The sequence below is a fragment of the Brachyistius frenatus genome, unplaced genomic scaffold, assembly GCF_029030835.1.
Source record: "Brachyistius frenatus isolate BFR_SWC_R1_liver_20210118 unplaced genomic scaffold, ASM2903083v1 Contig_145, whole genome shotgun sequence".
Taxonomy (NCBI): domain Eukaryota; kingdom Metazoa; phylum Chordata; class Actinopteri; family Embiotocidae; genus Brachyistius; species Brachyistius frenatus.
The window spans coordinates 21,455-34,571 of NW_027210744.1; the positions used below are offsets into that span (position 1 = coordinate 21,455).

A 13,117-nucleotide genomic window follows, 5' to 3' on the forward strand; every position below is an offset into this window, starting at 1 on the left:
CTGAATCAGGGGGCTGTGAGTTTATTATTCGTCATGAAGAGCAACAGATTTCGAAAGCGTTTGTTGATCAGCCAGACGTAAATGAAGTAGGAGGAAAAATGTTGAGAAGGAGAACAACTTTATGTCCGACCCGTGTGACAGACAGCCTGGTTGATACACAGATTTTGTTCTGCTGTGATTTGACTGGCTCATGGTCAGACGGACTGTTGGAGCCAGCTGGGACAAAATCTGTGTTCAAAGGCCAGAGATGATATGTAACCGAAGCAATCCACGCGTGAAGCATTCACATGTCTTCAACCGATATTGTCCAGAGCGGTTAGAATAGCCAGTATATCACCTCTGAGGAATAAATAAGATTTGACTGTTGGAAATCGTTACCAAGTGTGGATTCAAAACATTAATTATGATAACAGTCACAAGCACTTTGAGTGGCTAATGTGAGATCATTTTAACCTATTTAAACAATGAATTAATTATTTATCCTGACCTTCAGTTCCTAGTATGAGTCAAGCTCCCAAAACTCTGGATCCTACGTTTCCCATAATGCAACCCAGTTGTGTTTTTTACCCTGTCTGCCTAGATAATGTTCAGTATTAAAACCCACACCTTCAATTTGTTCTACAGCATTTCTGTTATTTCATCAAACCCATACACAGAGTAGTTATATAGTCCTTTCCATAAGCTGTGTCCTCCAAATGACAATGCACGTACACAGTGTGCACTAAAGAGTGCCCCTTTGAATAAAAAAGAAAGCTAATACTGGCACTCAGAGATACAATAAGGATTAAAGAGGGCATTTACTTTTTGCTTTCATTATTGTAATACTGTTATCTTGTTGCCAAATTCCATTGTGTTGAACAATGCTTTTATCCAGGACACAGAGTCGTCGCCCATGTTTCAGCATCTCCTCGCTGAGCTTTAAATTGTTAACCTGCACTGAAACTTCTTGTGTGTTTTTTTTATCCTGAGTAAAAACTGAAGAGCTTTGCCCGTCTGGTTGCTTTGGCCCTGAAATTATCTGACAGGGCACCTCAGTAGAAACGGTGACCTTTTAAATCTCAACACAACAGGAAAGCCTTTTACCTCAAAGATCACAATATGCTATACTGATACTGCAGCTTTACTCATTTGCTCTGTGTTTTCTCACTACTCTTACTTCAGAACTTGATTTTCAAAGTGCAACAAACATAAATAGTCTCATTATAAAAGTACAAGTCAAACTATTCATCAGCAATAGTAACAGTAATCATGTCACTTCTTTCCTGTCTTTACTGAGAGAACACTACTTTCCTTCCACGTGTGTTGTAATTTGCTATATAAATAAAATTGAATCAAATTAGATTAAATTATTAATCACCAATATAATCCCCCCCACAACATGTTATTAAGTCATCAAATATATTCACCTTAAAATGTGACATGATGGGATGAAATTTAAAACACATGCAGAAAGCAAAATTTCAGGTGGAAATCAAAATATTAGATGTGTTTGAAAAGCAATCATTGAATGAAAATCACAAACTTCTTATTTCGAAAAATACACTTGTCAGTAAGAGTTTGAGTAAACATTTCAGTGCAGCTTACATTATATATTTAGTCGGAGGCCAGAGGCCAGAGACTACTGACTGAAACTGATCCCTGCATTGGTGCTGCCTTCAGCGTGAAAGCTGAGGCTCTGTTTAAGCACAACAACTTCACAGGCCCTGTGTGTGTTTGTGTCTCAGTATTTTTGGCAGATGCAGATAAGAGTTTCCGGAATTTGAGAAGGGGCACTTTCTGAGTTTAAACAATCCCAAGACATCAATTACTCAATCTGGCTGCAGGTGCTGGTGTGAGATTGCAGCTGGCTTCCCTCCTTTTTTTTTTTGTGAAAATGTGAAAAACAATTTGACAAGTTTTGGAGCTGAGAGGCACCAGGAAAGTTTGCTGGACAGAGTCAATACCCAATTATCTTATGCCAGTGCTTATTAGAGTTGATCTAACTTGCGTTCTGTTTGACTTGCAGCCATGAGATGGAAAGAAAGCCAATAAATCCTCCAAATTTATGAAAAAGAGAAGGCATGCCTGCGTGGAGAGTTAAGATAAGCAAACCACACAGGTTTAATTATAATTTTCCTCTTCTTTTATTCATATTTATCAGCCTTCCAGATTAATTATCCTCTTTTTTATGATCCTGACCCATTTAAACTGAACCTTTGCTCTCATATAGTGTAAGCTCTACTAAATCAGTGGGCCAAACAAGAAATGTTTTTTTCTTCTTCTATGTTTACCACTTCAGCTCAATAAAAGACAGGAAACACAACTACAGTTCGCAAACAGCTCTGAGGAAAACAATTTGAGGCCGACATCGGATGCAGTGGATGCTTGTGTGGCAGTTGGCTATAATGTGTTAACTGGAGCAAAACAAATGAAAAATAGATGCCTCTCTTTCACCTCTTGCCATAGTAGCTGTGTTAAGAGATTGCTCTACTTAACAATAATGAAGAGATGTGTGTGTGACAATGTTTAATAACTGGAAAATGGAGTCTGCGGTGGAAAATAAAAATAAATTTGAACACAATGAATAACTTTTAAACATATCTGCATAGTCTGGTGTAAACAGTGTGTTATAAGTGTGGAGTCATTAGGATGTTTTCCATAAGCCTTCAGGGCTGAACATTAGCAGTGCACAGTGACTAATTGCCAGTACTGGGAACCACTTCACTCCACTCGAGTTTAATGGAGTGCAGTTTCTGATGCAGATGAAGATTTTTATAAATCTCTTTGTCTAAAAAAAACTGTATTTACTTATTTATTATGGTACTATTTTGTCACGCAAATAATTTGTTTTTATTTTGAAATACCTGCCCTTAGATGTGGGGATTTTTCATTTGTAGTGCCGACAGCATTGAACAATAATAATCGGATACTCTGTTTGTGAGTGAGCAAACTGAGCAGAGACAAAGAAATAGATGTAACTATAACTGTTTCAGTAAAGTTTTATCACTTTATGTCTATTTCAGTAACGTTTACAGTCGGTCTAAAATTCCAATAAAGGATGGTTTTGGCTGAAATCGGTGCAGGGATGCAGTTATTTTAAGGTTTGAGACACCTTTGTTAAACCTCAAAATGTTGAGGATGAACAAAGCTGTCAAACCTTTGTCTCTGCATAAGAGTTCTGATCTCCTTTCTTCTACTATTCAAAATATAGTATTACAGTACTCAAGTGTGCATATTGTTAGAAAAGTATATCTAAAATAGTCCACTTTGAAATCATAATTTTTGACTGAAACGTTTTTTTCACCAAAAAAGTCAATTAGTTTCTAAATGTCCTCAAAATGAACTTTATTCTCTCTCACGCTTTCAAAATTCCACAAGGTATGTATGTGCAATTATATGTAGGTTAATAAATATATAGGCTATGTTTAACTGCTGGACACAAGGTGTCTCATACTTCACTGTTAAGTCCATTCTCACTTTGTGTGGCAATCACACTTGTTGAACATTGAACCAAGTTTGCTTCCAAACTAACTGTCAAATTACACTTGAAGTGAGTTCAGAGAAACTTTCCTCCTTTAGCAGATGAATGTGAAAACAGCCATTTAGTTTAAACTCCGCACATACAATCCAATCACGTTGCACAGCAGTGACACTCAAACATTCAACTTCAGGGACAAGAGGAAAACTTTTTTTTGTGTGTGTGTGTGAAATGGAGCTTTAACAAACCAACCGATACTCAAAGGTGAAAACGTACTAATTTTCGGAGATTGGAAATGGACCTAGTTTAGGTGACGTCATGTGACCTACAGTAAGTGTACAGCGAGTCACGAGAGATTATAACCTTTACCTTTGTTCAAGGATGCAGTATTATATTAAAATACTGAAAAATGATGTCGTAAAAGCGATTATGTACCATTTTTCACAATACAAATTGAGTCAGTGAGTTGCCCATGTGTCCAATTTCAGAGGACCAGTTGAAGGAAATCAGAAAAAACAACAACTTTGAATGTAACATTAGATGGTATGTATCTCCACAGACATCAAAAGAAAACATACATATAGTAAATATTTTACATTTAATGACTAGACACAGAAAATAAAGGGCAAAATGATGAGATGAATGCTTTGGTGAATATCTGATTTAACATTTTAAGGAGATCCTGATTGTTCGGCAATGACTGGAGGTTTTACACCTGCCTCACTCACACTGGCTCTCCATGCAGGTCTCTCTGGACCAGTACCACACAGAGGAGGAGATCTACCAGATGTCTCTTCAGAGGGAACCTCGCAAGCCAGCGGTAAGCATCACGCTGACTTAAACATCCCACGTGTCCCGTTCCGACCTTTTCCTAGAATCAGTGGCGGAAGGAGTAATCAGGTCTAAAAGTAGAAATACCACATAGAAAAAACACTCAATTATAAGTAGCAGCCCTGTATTCAAAAACTTACTGATGTGAAAGTACATATAAGTAATGTCAGCAAAATGTACTTAAAGTATCAAAAGTAAAAGTATTTATTGTGCAATATGGCCCAGTTTAGAGTCTTCTATTTTTTATATATATGAATTACTGGAATACTGAGCAGCATATTAATGTTGTCATGGTTGAGCTAATTTCAACACATAATACTGTTGAAGTGTCTAATCTTTGTATATTAATGCATGTAAAGAAACTAATCATACATTTTAGGTATCAAGAGAATTGATCAGACAAGTAATTAAAACTGTCAGATAAATGTAGCAGAGTGGGAGTATAAAGAAGCATCAAATAGAAATGCTGAAGTAAAGTAATAATACCTGTAAATCATGCTTAAATACAGATGTACTTAGTTACTTTCCCCCACTGCTTAGAATACCGTATATTTGGCAGAAATATGCTTTGCTTTACTTCCGTCTTGATATTGCGGATGGTGCTAATTTTCACTCTGCCTTTTGAGAGGCATCATCCAGCAATTGTAAAGCTGCGAGCTCTAAACTGTCTGCATTTCAGAGGGATTCAGTGCCCCATGTTGAGCTTCATGATGAATCCTCACCATTGTTTAAAGTTCAAATGTACATAAATATCAGATTTGATATATTCTATAATAGATTTTTTTTTTTTAAATGAATGTTACAAATCATATCAGAAACCTTTGTTTTCATTTTCTCATGCCATTTTGTCCCACTGAGGAGCAGCTTTTTCTTTTCTTTTTGAAAGACTTCCCTGGTTTGATATTGATCTCGTGGTCTTTGGGTTCTCTTTGGCTGTTGCAGAACTCCAGCCCCGTCCCCGCACCTGACCCCAACCCCACTGTGATCGATGAGTGGGCTGTGTCGGTGAAGCCCAACGCCGACCCGACGGTCATCAAGAAACACATTGAGAAGATGGTGGAGGTGAGTTTCTCAGCCCCTCTCTCAGTGCCTGTGAGGGACCGGAAGGATGAATAATAAGATCTTGTTGTTCTCTAATCTTTCACCATAATTACCAGAGCTGGGAAGGTCAAATAAAAACCCTGATCATAATCCATCCATCCATCTATCTAGTTGCATAGATAGATATTGGTCTGAAATAACAACAGTGTATAGTGGTTAGTATAAAAAAAAAACTTTAAATTGATATTGCTGTATTATTGACATTACTGAGGCAGTTTCCTGAGCTGTGTCCATATTATTTTTATTGGTCACTTGTTGAATTGCTCAAAAACATGTCAGCTTTATTAAGAGTGAGTGATTTGATAGAAATCATTTTCAGACATATTGATTAAATTGTTATATAGGTAATTGTTTTGCCTGTAAAATCGTCCTCCTGACCCTGATTATGTGAGAACTGTCTCGTACACAGTCAGTCTTCAAGAACTTTGACGCCGATGGCGATGGCCACATCTCCAGGGATGAATTCGAAGCAATCAGGAACAACTTCCCTTACCTCAGCAAGTTTGGAGAGCTGGACAAGAACCAGTGAGCATTTACCGATTTATTATTCATGCAGTAGTCCATATTAAGCAGTTTATATAGTCGACTGAGCCAATGTCCACTCTGTCTTGTGTGGAGCTCACCTCTCATCACTCCCTCCCACAGAGACGGGAAGATCAGCAGAGAGGAGATGATTGACTACTTTATGAAAGCCAGCTCTCTGCTCAACTGCAAGATGGGTTTCATCCACACGTTCACAGAGAGCACCTACGTCAAGCCCACGTTCTGCGAGCACTGCGCTGGCTTTGTGAGTACACACCTAGAGTTCTCATTTGAACATTAATCATGGGACGCTATCTATGACCTCCATTGATCCTCAGGTTATACTTTCAAAGATGATTTCAGATACTGACGTCCTTATATTTTTCATTTCCTCTCGTGTTATTGATGTATTCATAGTCTCAGTCGATGGCAAATGACATAGTTTGCTTGAAAAGGTCAAGGGTCATCAGTGCTCACCTTGCCGTTGCACAGCCACGTAGCTGCACAGACCATTTGCAATTCATTATTTGTCTCAGCAGCCACTGGCGACGCGTGATAGTGCATCTCTTAGAGGTTCCTCCTGTCAGGTCAGGGCAATGCCAATTACTTTGAGCTACAGCCACATGCTGCTGAAGTTGCATTCTGGGAAATATGGAGCGATGATAACTCTGCTTTGTGGCAGTCTTACATCTGTGTGTGTGTGTGTGTGTGTGTGTGTGTGTGTGTGTGTGTGTGTGTGTGTGTGTGTGTGTGTGTGTGTGTGTGTGTGTGTGTGTGTGTGTGTGTGTGTGTGTGTGTGTGTGTGTTTGTGGCCCTTAACATTCCCCAAAGTCCCCCAAGGAGCCCTCTGTTATTTCGACACAGACAGTGAGTCAGCACTCAGCTGTAATGAGAACAGGAACAGGGCTTCTGGATTGAACTGGAGATGCTATTCCATTCAATTCTTTAGATTGCATATGAACTACTGCATGCTCAAAAGAGAAGCATGGCATAGATTATTTGTATAGACTTCCATTAACATTCAACACGCTCGTATACGTGCAAATGAATGTTCTCCAGGGGAAACTCTGGCATTTTCAAACCATCATGAGGGGAAACTCAGAAGAGAGAGCAGGGAAAGATAAGGACTCTGGCAGCGTGCTTCCTCCTCTGAATACATCTGTGTGTGTTTGGCAGAGGTAGATACACCAGCCGCTTCCTCATCTGCCTGCTTTCTACTTTCCTCTTGGCTCCTTTGCAATGACAATATTTTCCTGCAGCCCGTTTTTCAGCACTTGTCTCAGACACGCTGCAGAAAGCCGAGCGGGGGGGGGGGGGGGGGGGCTCCAGTAAACACTGCAGCGTTCACTCAACTCAAGCGTCTTACATGGATCCTCATAATCTTCTGCTGTTTCGCCCGCAGCCTCCTTTAGCCTTACGTCTTAATTAATGGCTCACAGATGAGTTTTACTAAATGCACAGAGCGAGGAAACATAGCACAGAGGGTGAGTTTTAACATCTCAGGAGGATGCAGCAAGCGTTTAGCTGGAGGCTCAGAGAGGCTGCACAGAGTGGTGTGTACAGTTTTTGTTTTGGCTCCCGACAGTTTAGATTTCATAGAATAATAGTGAGTAGCATACAATCTGTCGACATATATCTCTTATACTACTGCTGGAGTGGTCATTCACTCTGACAACTCCACCTTAAAACAGTCTAATTAGAATAATGGGGGAAAAAAAATATCACAAATTCTTCCCGGGCTGTTTGTCTGCGCCGTGTGTCCTACGGTCAAGCCACTTCTTCTTTACATTAGCTGCTCACGGGTTTGATACTGTTAAAAGCTTTTCTTTTAATGTATTTGGTGCATTGAGGTTCCTGCAGGGAACTAGCACTTCTAAACAAACCCATCATGGACACGTTGTGTGGTGACCTTATCCTGCTGGAATGCAGACTTTGGCAATGAAGAGGGGTGGTCCAACACCAGTCTATTCCTGTGACCTCAGATAATCACGATGGAATTATCCGTTCTTTTTTTTCCACTGCAATTTTCCTCCTTTGATGTTCAAACCAGTTAAAGCTGCACACCATATGAGTCTTTTAATCTGAAACCACATATACAATTTTACAGTTAATCAGGTTGATAAGTTCTGATAGATGATGACGTTGCAGACTCAGTTTCCATACTGGATCTGTTCAGTCTTGTTTATGTTGTGAATGCAGTGGGGAGGATAGATTTAAAGGAGAGAGTCTTCAAGTGTTACAGGCCAGAGTGGCTTTTTTTCTTCGTGCTGGCAAACTGAAGAAGTAGGACAGTTTCACAAACTTCTGCTTGAAACACATTTGCTTGCAAGAGTTAGACGGGATGATTGGGAGTACTTTTAGATTTGTCTGTTAGATATGAAGCTATGACCAGGATACAGATACTTAGCATACAGACTAGTATCAGGGGGAAACAGCTAACCTCGCTCTGTCCAAAGGTTAAAAAAAAAAATCTCTATAATGTACCTTGTACATAAATCCAAATGTAAAATGACAACTCGTGGTTTTACCAGTAATTAAGGATTTTGCTTTCTGATTTCCGAGAGTCTCGGCTGGTTGTTCAATGAGATGACAAGACAAGTCAAGACGGGATGTGTTCATTAGTGAGGTTCAGAGGAACTGGTAGACCAGTGTAACTGACCTTTAGACAAAAGCATTCCCCTCCTTTTCCAGTCTCAATGATAACCCACGCCAACCTGCTGCTGACTATAATTTCACCTTTACAAGATGAATAGATAAATGTACTTGTACATTCATCACACTAATAGGGCTGAAAAAAAGACGACCGTGCATCACGTAGATGTGGAGCATACCGAGCCAATTGCCGTGGCAGCAAGCAAAACCAGGGAGGAAAAAAATGTGGAGCCTCATTTGATCCGTGAAGGAACAGTAGTTGAATAAGAGTGGTCTGATGCTCGCAAGGTTATCGAGATGTCTCTTGCGTATCAGACCCAAACGTGCGACACATTGAGACAGGAAGTTGAATCAAACAAAAGCCTCCCTGAAAGAACTGGGCCAGGGCTTCAAAACAGGCAACATAAGCTGATATTCACAAAATATGCTGGAGCAGGATTATAAACGGGCAAAAAAAAAACCCACAAAACACAGAGGAACAAAACAGCGACTGTGACAAGGGGCAGGGACGGACAAAGGAGCAGACATGGACATGGGAACTGAAACACTGAACTGGAGAACACACAGACTAAAAGACAACAATGAGGGACAGGTAGGACTAATTACACAAAGGCAGGAAGTAAGGTAACAGAAAGGACATGGCATGTACTACTTACAAAGCAAATGAGGAAACACTTGGTAAAAGGGAAACACAGGAAACACAAGGACACAGGCAGAGGTATGACAGGGACCATGGCTTTGTTCCAAAAGGCGTACTTACGTAGTAACAGTCAGTATTTCGAGTGCCTGAGTGCGTTCACGTGGCCAAGTACAAAAACATGCCGTGCACTACAAGTACCAGGATGATATGTTCAAAACAGTCCCACGATTGAGTTAAAAAACGCCGGACACTTTCCACACTCAACAGTTGCCGTCTTGGCTAGAGGAAAGGGAGGGACCACCTGCGTGAAGAATTTTCCAAAAGGTATCTGGAGAAGCTGCAGCTGTCAGAACACAGCACAAAAGTGTTTATTTTTCATCAAGTACTGCTGTTGGATATCAGCCATCAGTGTGTTTATTGTGTGTGTGTGTTATGCAGAGGGCATGGAAACGTGTTCATTTCTGGATAAAATAATAAAGGCCAGCAGATGTATTGGCAGGAGGTGCATTCAAATGCTATGGTTATTTCCGGTATAACTGCAATTTGAGACAAACTATCCTGTTGAAATTCAAGTCATATACTTTACGTGGTGTTTTAGATTTGATTACATCTTGCTCGCCTAACTTGTCACTGGCTATGTTCCAAATGGCATGCTTTCCTTATCGTACTGACACACGCTAGTAAAAGATGAACAGATGTTTGATGGGAAAAAAAAAAGAAGTAATTATGATCAACTAAAAATGCCACAAAAGAGAGAGGTACAGCAAGATACTGTCAAGTCTGTGTAGATTATGTTATTTCAGTGATGTTCAAACTTGCACACTTTCTGGCGCTGTTAATGGTTGATGTGTCACTGTGTCCTGAGAAAAGGGTGGTTTTACCGTAGCGTATCAAACAATTCAGCAGGGAAAGAATGACACGTGAGAGACAGAAGATTGTTTAGAAACACTTTTCGTTGTCTAATTGAGGAAAAAAAAAACAGCAACTTGATTTTCGACAAAATTAAAAAAGTATTCACTTTCATTTCAAATTCCCCGTTAGAATAAAGACAGGTTCAATATGGCATGAACTAGGTAACCAAACCCATCTTGCTTCTCATTTTAAACATTTGAACACGCCCGGCCGTGTTTCGTGCTCATTCACACACCACAAGCCGATTTAAAAGCAAGTGAAGAAGCATCAGTAAAGGATGCTAAAAGTAGAATCGTACATCTCCCAGTCACAGAGTTCATCTTTGATGTATAATGTGTTACTGCTGGCGGTAAAAGCAGCAGTTTTCTAAAAGCATGCGTTGAAGCGTCAAAGTGTCAAAGTGTCCAAGTCAGTGTGTCTGCAGCTCTTGTTTGTAGTGCATTGTGTTTTACAGTCTACAGAGGCAGTAAAGGTCAGTGTAGGCAGAGCTGTGATGATAGCTGTGTTTAGATGTTCTCCTCATAACCGACTTCTCTTTGTTGTCGAGCCCCTGGCTGTGTGCGCGCGAGACTCTCGTGGACGTGTGTGTGTGTGTGTGTGTGTGTGTGTGTGCGTGCGTGCGTGCGCGCGCATCTACAGGTGTTTGTGTGTTTGCATCCATGCGTGTGCGTCTGTGGTGTCTGCATGTGTGTGTGAAGAGGTCAGGATATTTTGTGCCTCCTCAGATGTGCCAGTGCGGTGTGTGATGTCCAGCTCAGCTCTTTCATGTCATTGTTCCCCCACTGCCTGTGCGCTCCCTACGTCCCGCTTGATGTAGGGCCCCCTCCGCCCCCTCTGTCCCGCCAGCCTCCTCTCTCTCTCTCGCTCTCTCTCTCTCTCTCTCTCTCTCTCTCTCTCTCTCTCCCTGGTCCATTTGTCCAGTGTTCATTCAATACCTCAGAGGATATCCTCATGTGAACTGTATGGGTGTTTTAACACGCTTTAGCCCATGAATCCCTAATTGTGTATACTTTTCTCTTCATTGCAAACCATTTTCCAGTGCATAACTTTTTAGATGAACTCTCCACGTGTCACGAAGCTTATGGTTTCCATTCATTTCAATTCACAGTTCAACACAAATTAAAGGCTTCAAACTTATATGAAACAAACACAGCACTAGGGAAATGGTTTGATATGAGATTCGTTAGCAGGTACTATTCTGAACATTTTATGGTACGCTTAATATTTGGTAAAGAGTTCCAGTAAAACCAATATAGTAATTAAACCAAATTTGACTAAACTTGATCATAGAGGCCGTGTTGCATTTTGGGTAGTTACGTTGAAATAACATGCGACGTTTAATGAGTTAGAATGTCCCGACCCATTGGTCTACTAGATGATAGCGTATCAGTGTCATGCTTTGCCTCGCCTGAATTTTAAAAAAAAAGTAAGCTGCCTTAAGTTTAGCCACCAAAAACCACATGGTTTAGCTCTATGGAAAAAATACTGGTGAGGGTTAGCCACCAAAAACTACTTAGCAAGAACACGATTACTTAAAAGATATCCATATCACTTTCCCACTGACTCTGATCCTGTACTCCTGGGTCAAAGTCCTGGGGCTGTATTCACAAACATGCTGGAAATCCTCTCAATGATCTCCTCACTTTCTAACAAGGAGTCCTCGCTCAGGAGTGATTTAGGAAAGTTCTCAGAGCAACTCTGAGTGAAGAAATGACAGAAACTTTTAACTCGGTGAGGAGGTGCGGTTGAGCCCTGTTGCTATGATGCCTCATTTTAAAAGGCTTGATTGGTTAATGAAAGATAAAAACACTTTGTGATAATGGGCACAGAGTGGACAGTGACATCCAGTGGAAATTAAATGAATCGCGCCCAGGAACTGTCAGCGTGATCACTCTGCTGATGAAGGTTGACAGACCCCAGTCATCACTGCTGCATTTCCAGCTGCCACGTGTCTTAGTGCTGTGATCACTTTAATTTCTGCTGTTATTGTGTTATTGCGTTGAGCTGGAGATTTCATAGCATCTCTAATGAGACTGACCACAAACATCATACCTGCATGATATAATCACTGTCATTCAGCATCTCTTCTACCTCATTGTACATAGGAATTTTCTCCTCTGCTTAAGACAGTCTTAGTCCCTGCTTCTTGTTCACCTTTGGAGTTCTCTTAAGGACCAAGATGCTTTCTGAATAAGTCTCATCTTTACAAGGATCTACTCCTAATTTAAATTTGTAGGAAATATCAATATTCTAAGAGTTTTCTTAGTTTTTTTTTTTGTCAGTTGGAGTAACTCTGAGCACTATGAAGCTTTATAAATATGATCCCTGTGTTTTGTTTGAATAAAACATGAATTAAAACTCAAAACTCAAAACTCTGTTCTCGGCTAGTCACCAAAAGCAGAACATCGTGACTTTAAAATTACAGGAAGGGTGGAGGGTGCTACATCTTGGAATATACGTCGCTAATAATAGATGGCTGGAATGAATTACTGTACATGTGTGTGGAGGATCTTCCTTGTCATAAAGGAAGGGTCAAAAAACTAAGTGGGTGAAAAATCATGTCCCTGCTCGTCTCCAGTTTGTCATTTCAAGCAAAAGTTACTCTGTAAATGAGACGTAAAACCACATTTTTCTCATTATTTTTACAAACCAAATAATTCCAATTTTAACAAGATACCCGGTCTGATTATACAAAATCATTGTATCCCATTCAAAAAATACTTCTTCTGTAATAATATACTGACTTATTACGTTAAAAACTTTTCTTGTTATATCTTGTTAGAACTTTTAACAAGAACCGAAAAGGGAAATTCACTATGATCTGAAACCTTAGTTCTTTGTATTTTATGCATATTTCTTTATTCACCGCTGTAAGTTCTTCACACTTTTTTTTTTTTTTTTTTGCCTCATTTGCCTTTGTAACAAATACGTTTCTGTGTTTCACGACTGTGTTAAAAAGCTTATTATTTTCCACAAGAAATTTAAAGATTGTGTGTTATCAA

General features: G+C 39.9%; 1 protein-coding gene across 1 annotated transcript in view; it reads left to right on the plus strand.

Annotated features, from left to right (window-relative positions):
- The window catches only part of LOC138630951 (RAS guanyl-releasing protein 2), a 29,544-nt gene that overhangs the window by 9,550 nt on the left and 6,877 nt on the right, over positions 1 to 13,117 (plus strand). Inside the window, exons 9-12 of the mRNA XM_069715620.1 lie at positions 4,203 to 4,277; positions 5,231 to 5,350; positions 5,799 to 5,914; positions 6,035 to 6,176. Of these exons, the coding sequence (XP_069571721.1) occupies positions 4,203 to 4,277; positions 5,231 to 5,350; positions 5,799 to 5,914; positions 6,035 to 6,176 (453 nt within the window). The remainder of the gene's footprint in view (positions 1 to 4,202; positions 4,278 to 5,230; positions 5,351 to 5,798; positions 5,915 to 6,034; positions 6,177 to 13,117) is intronic.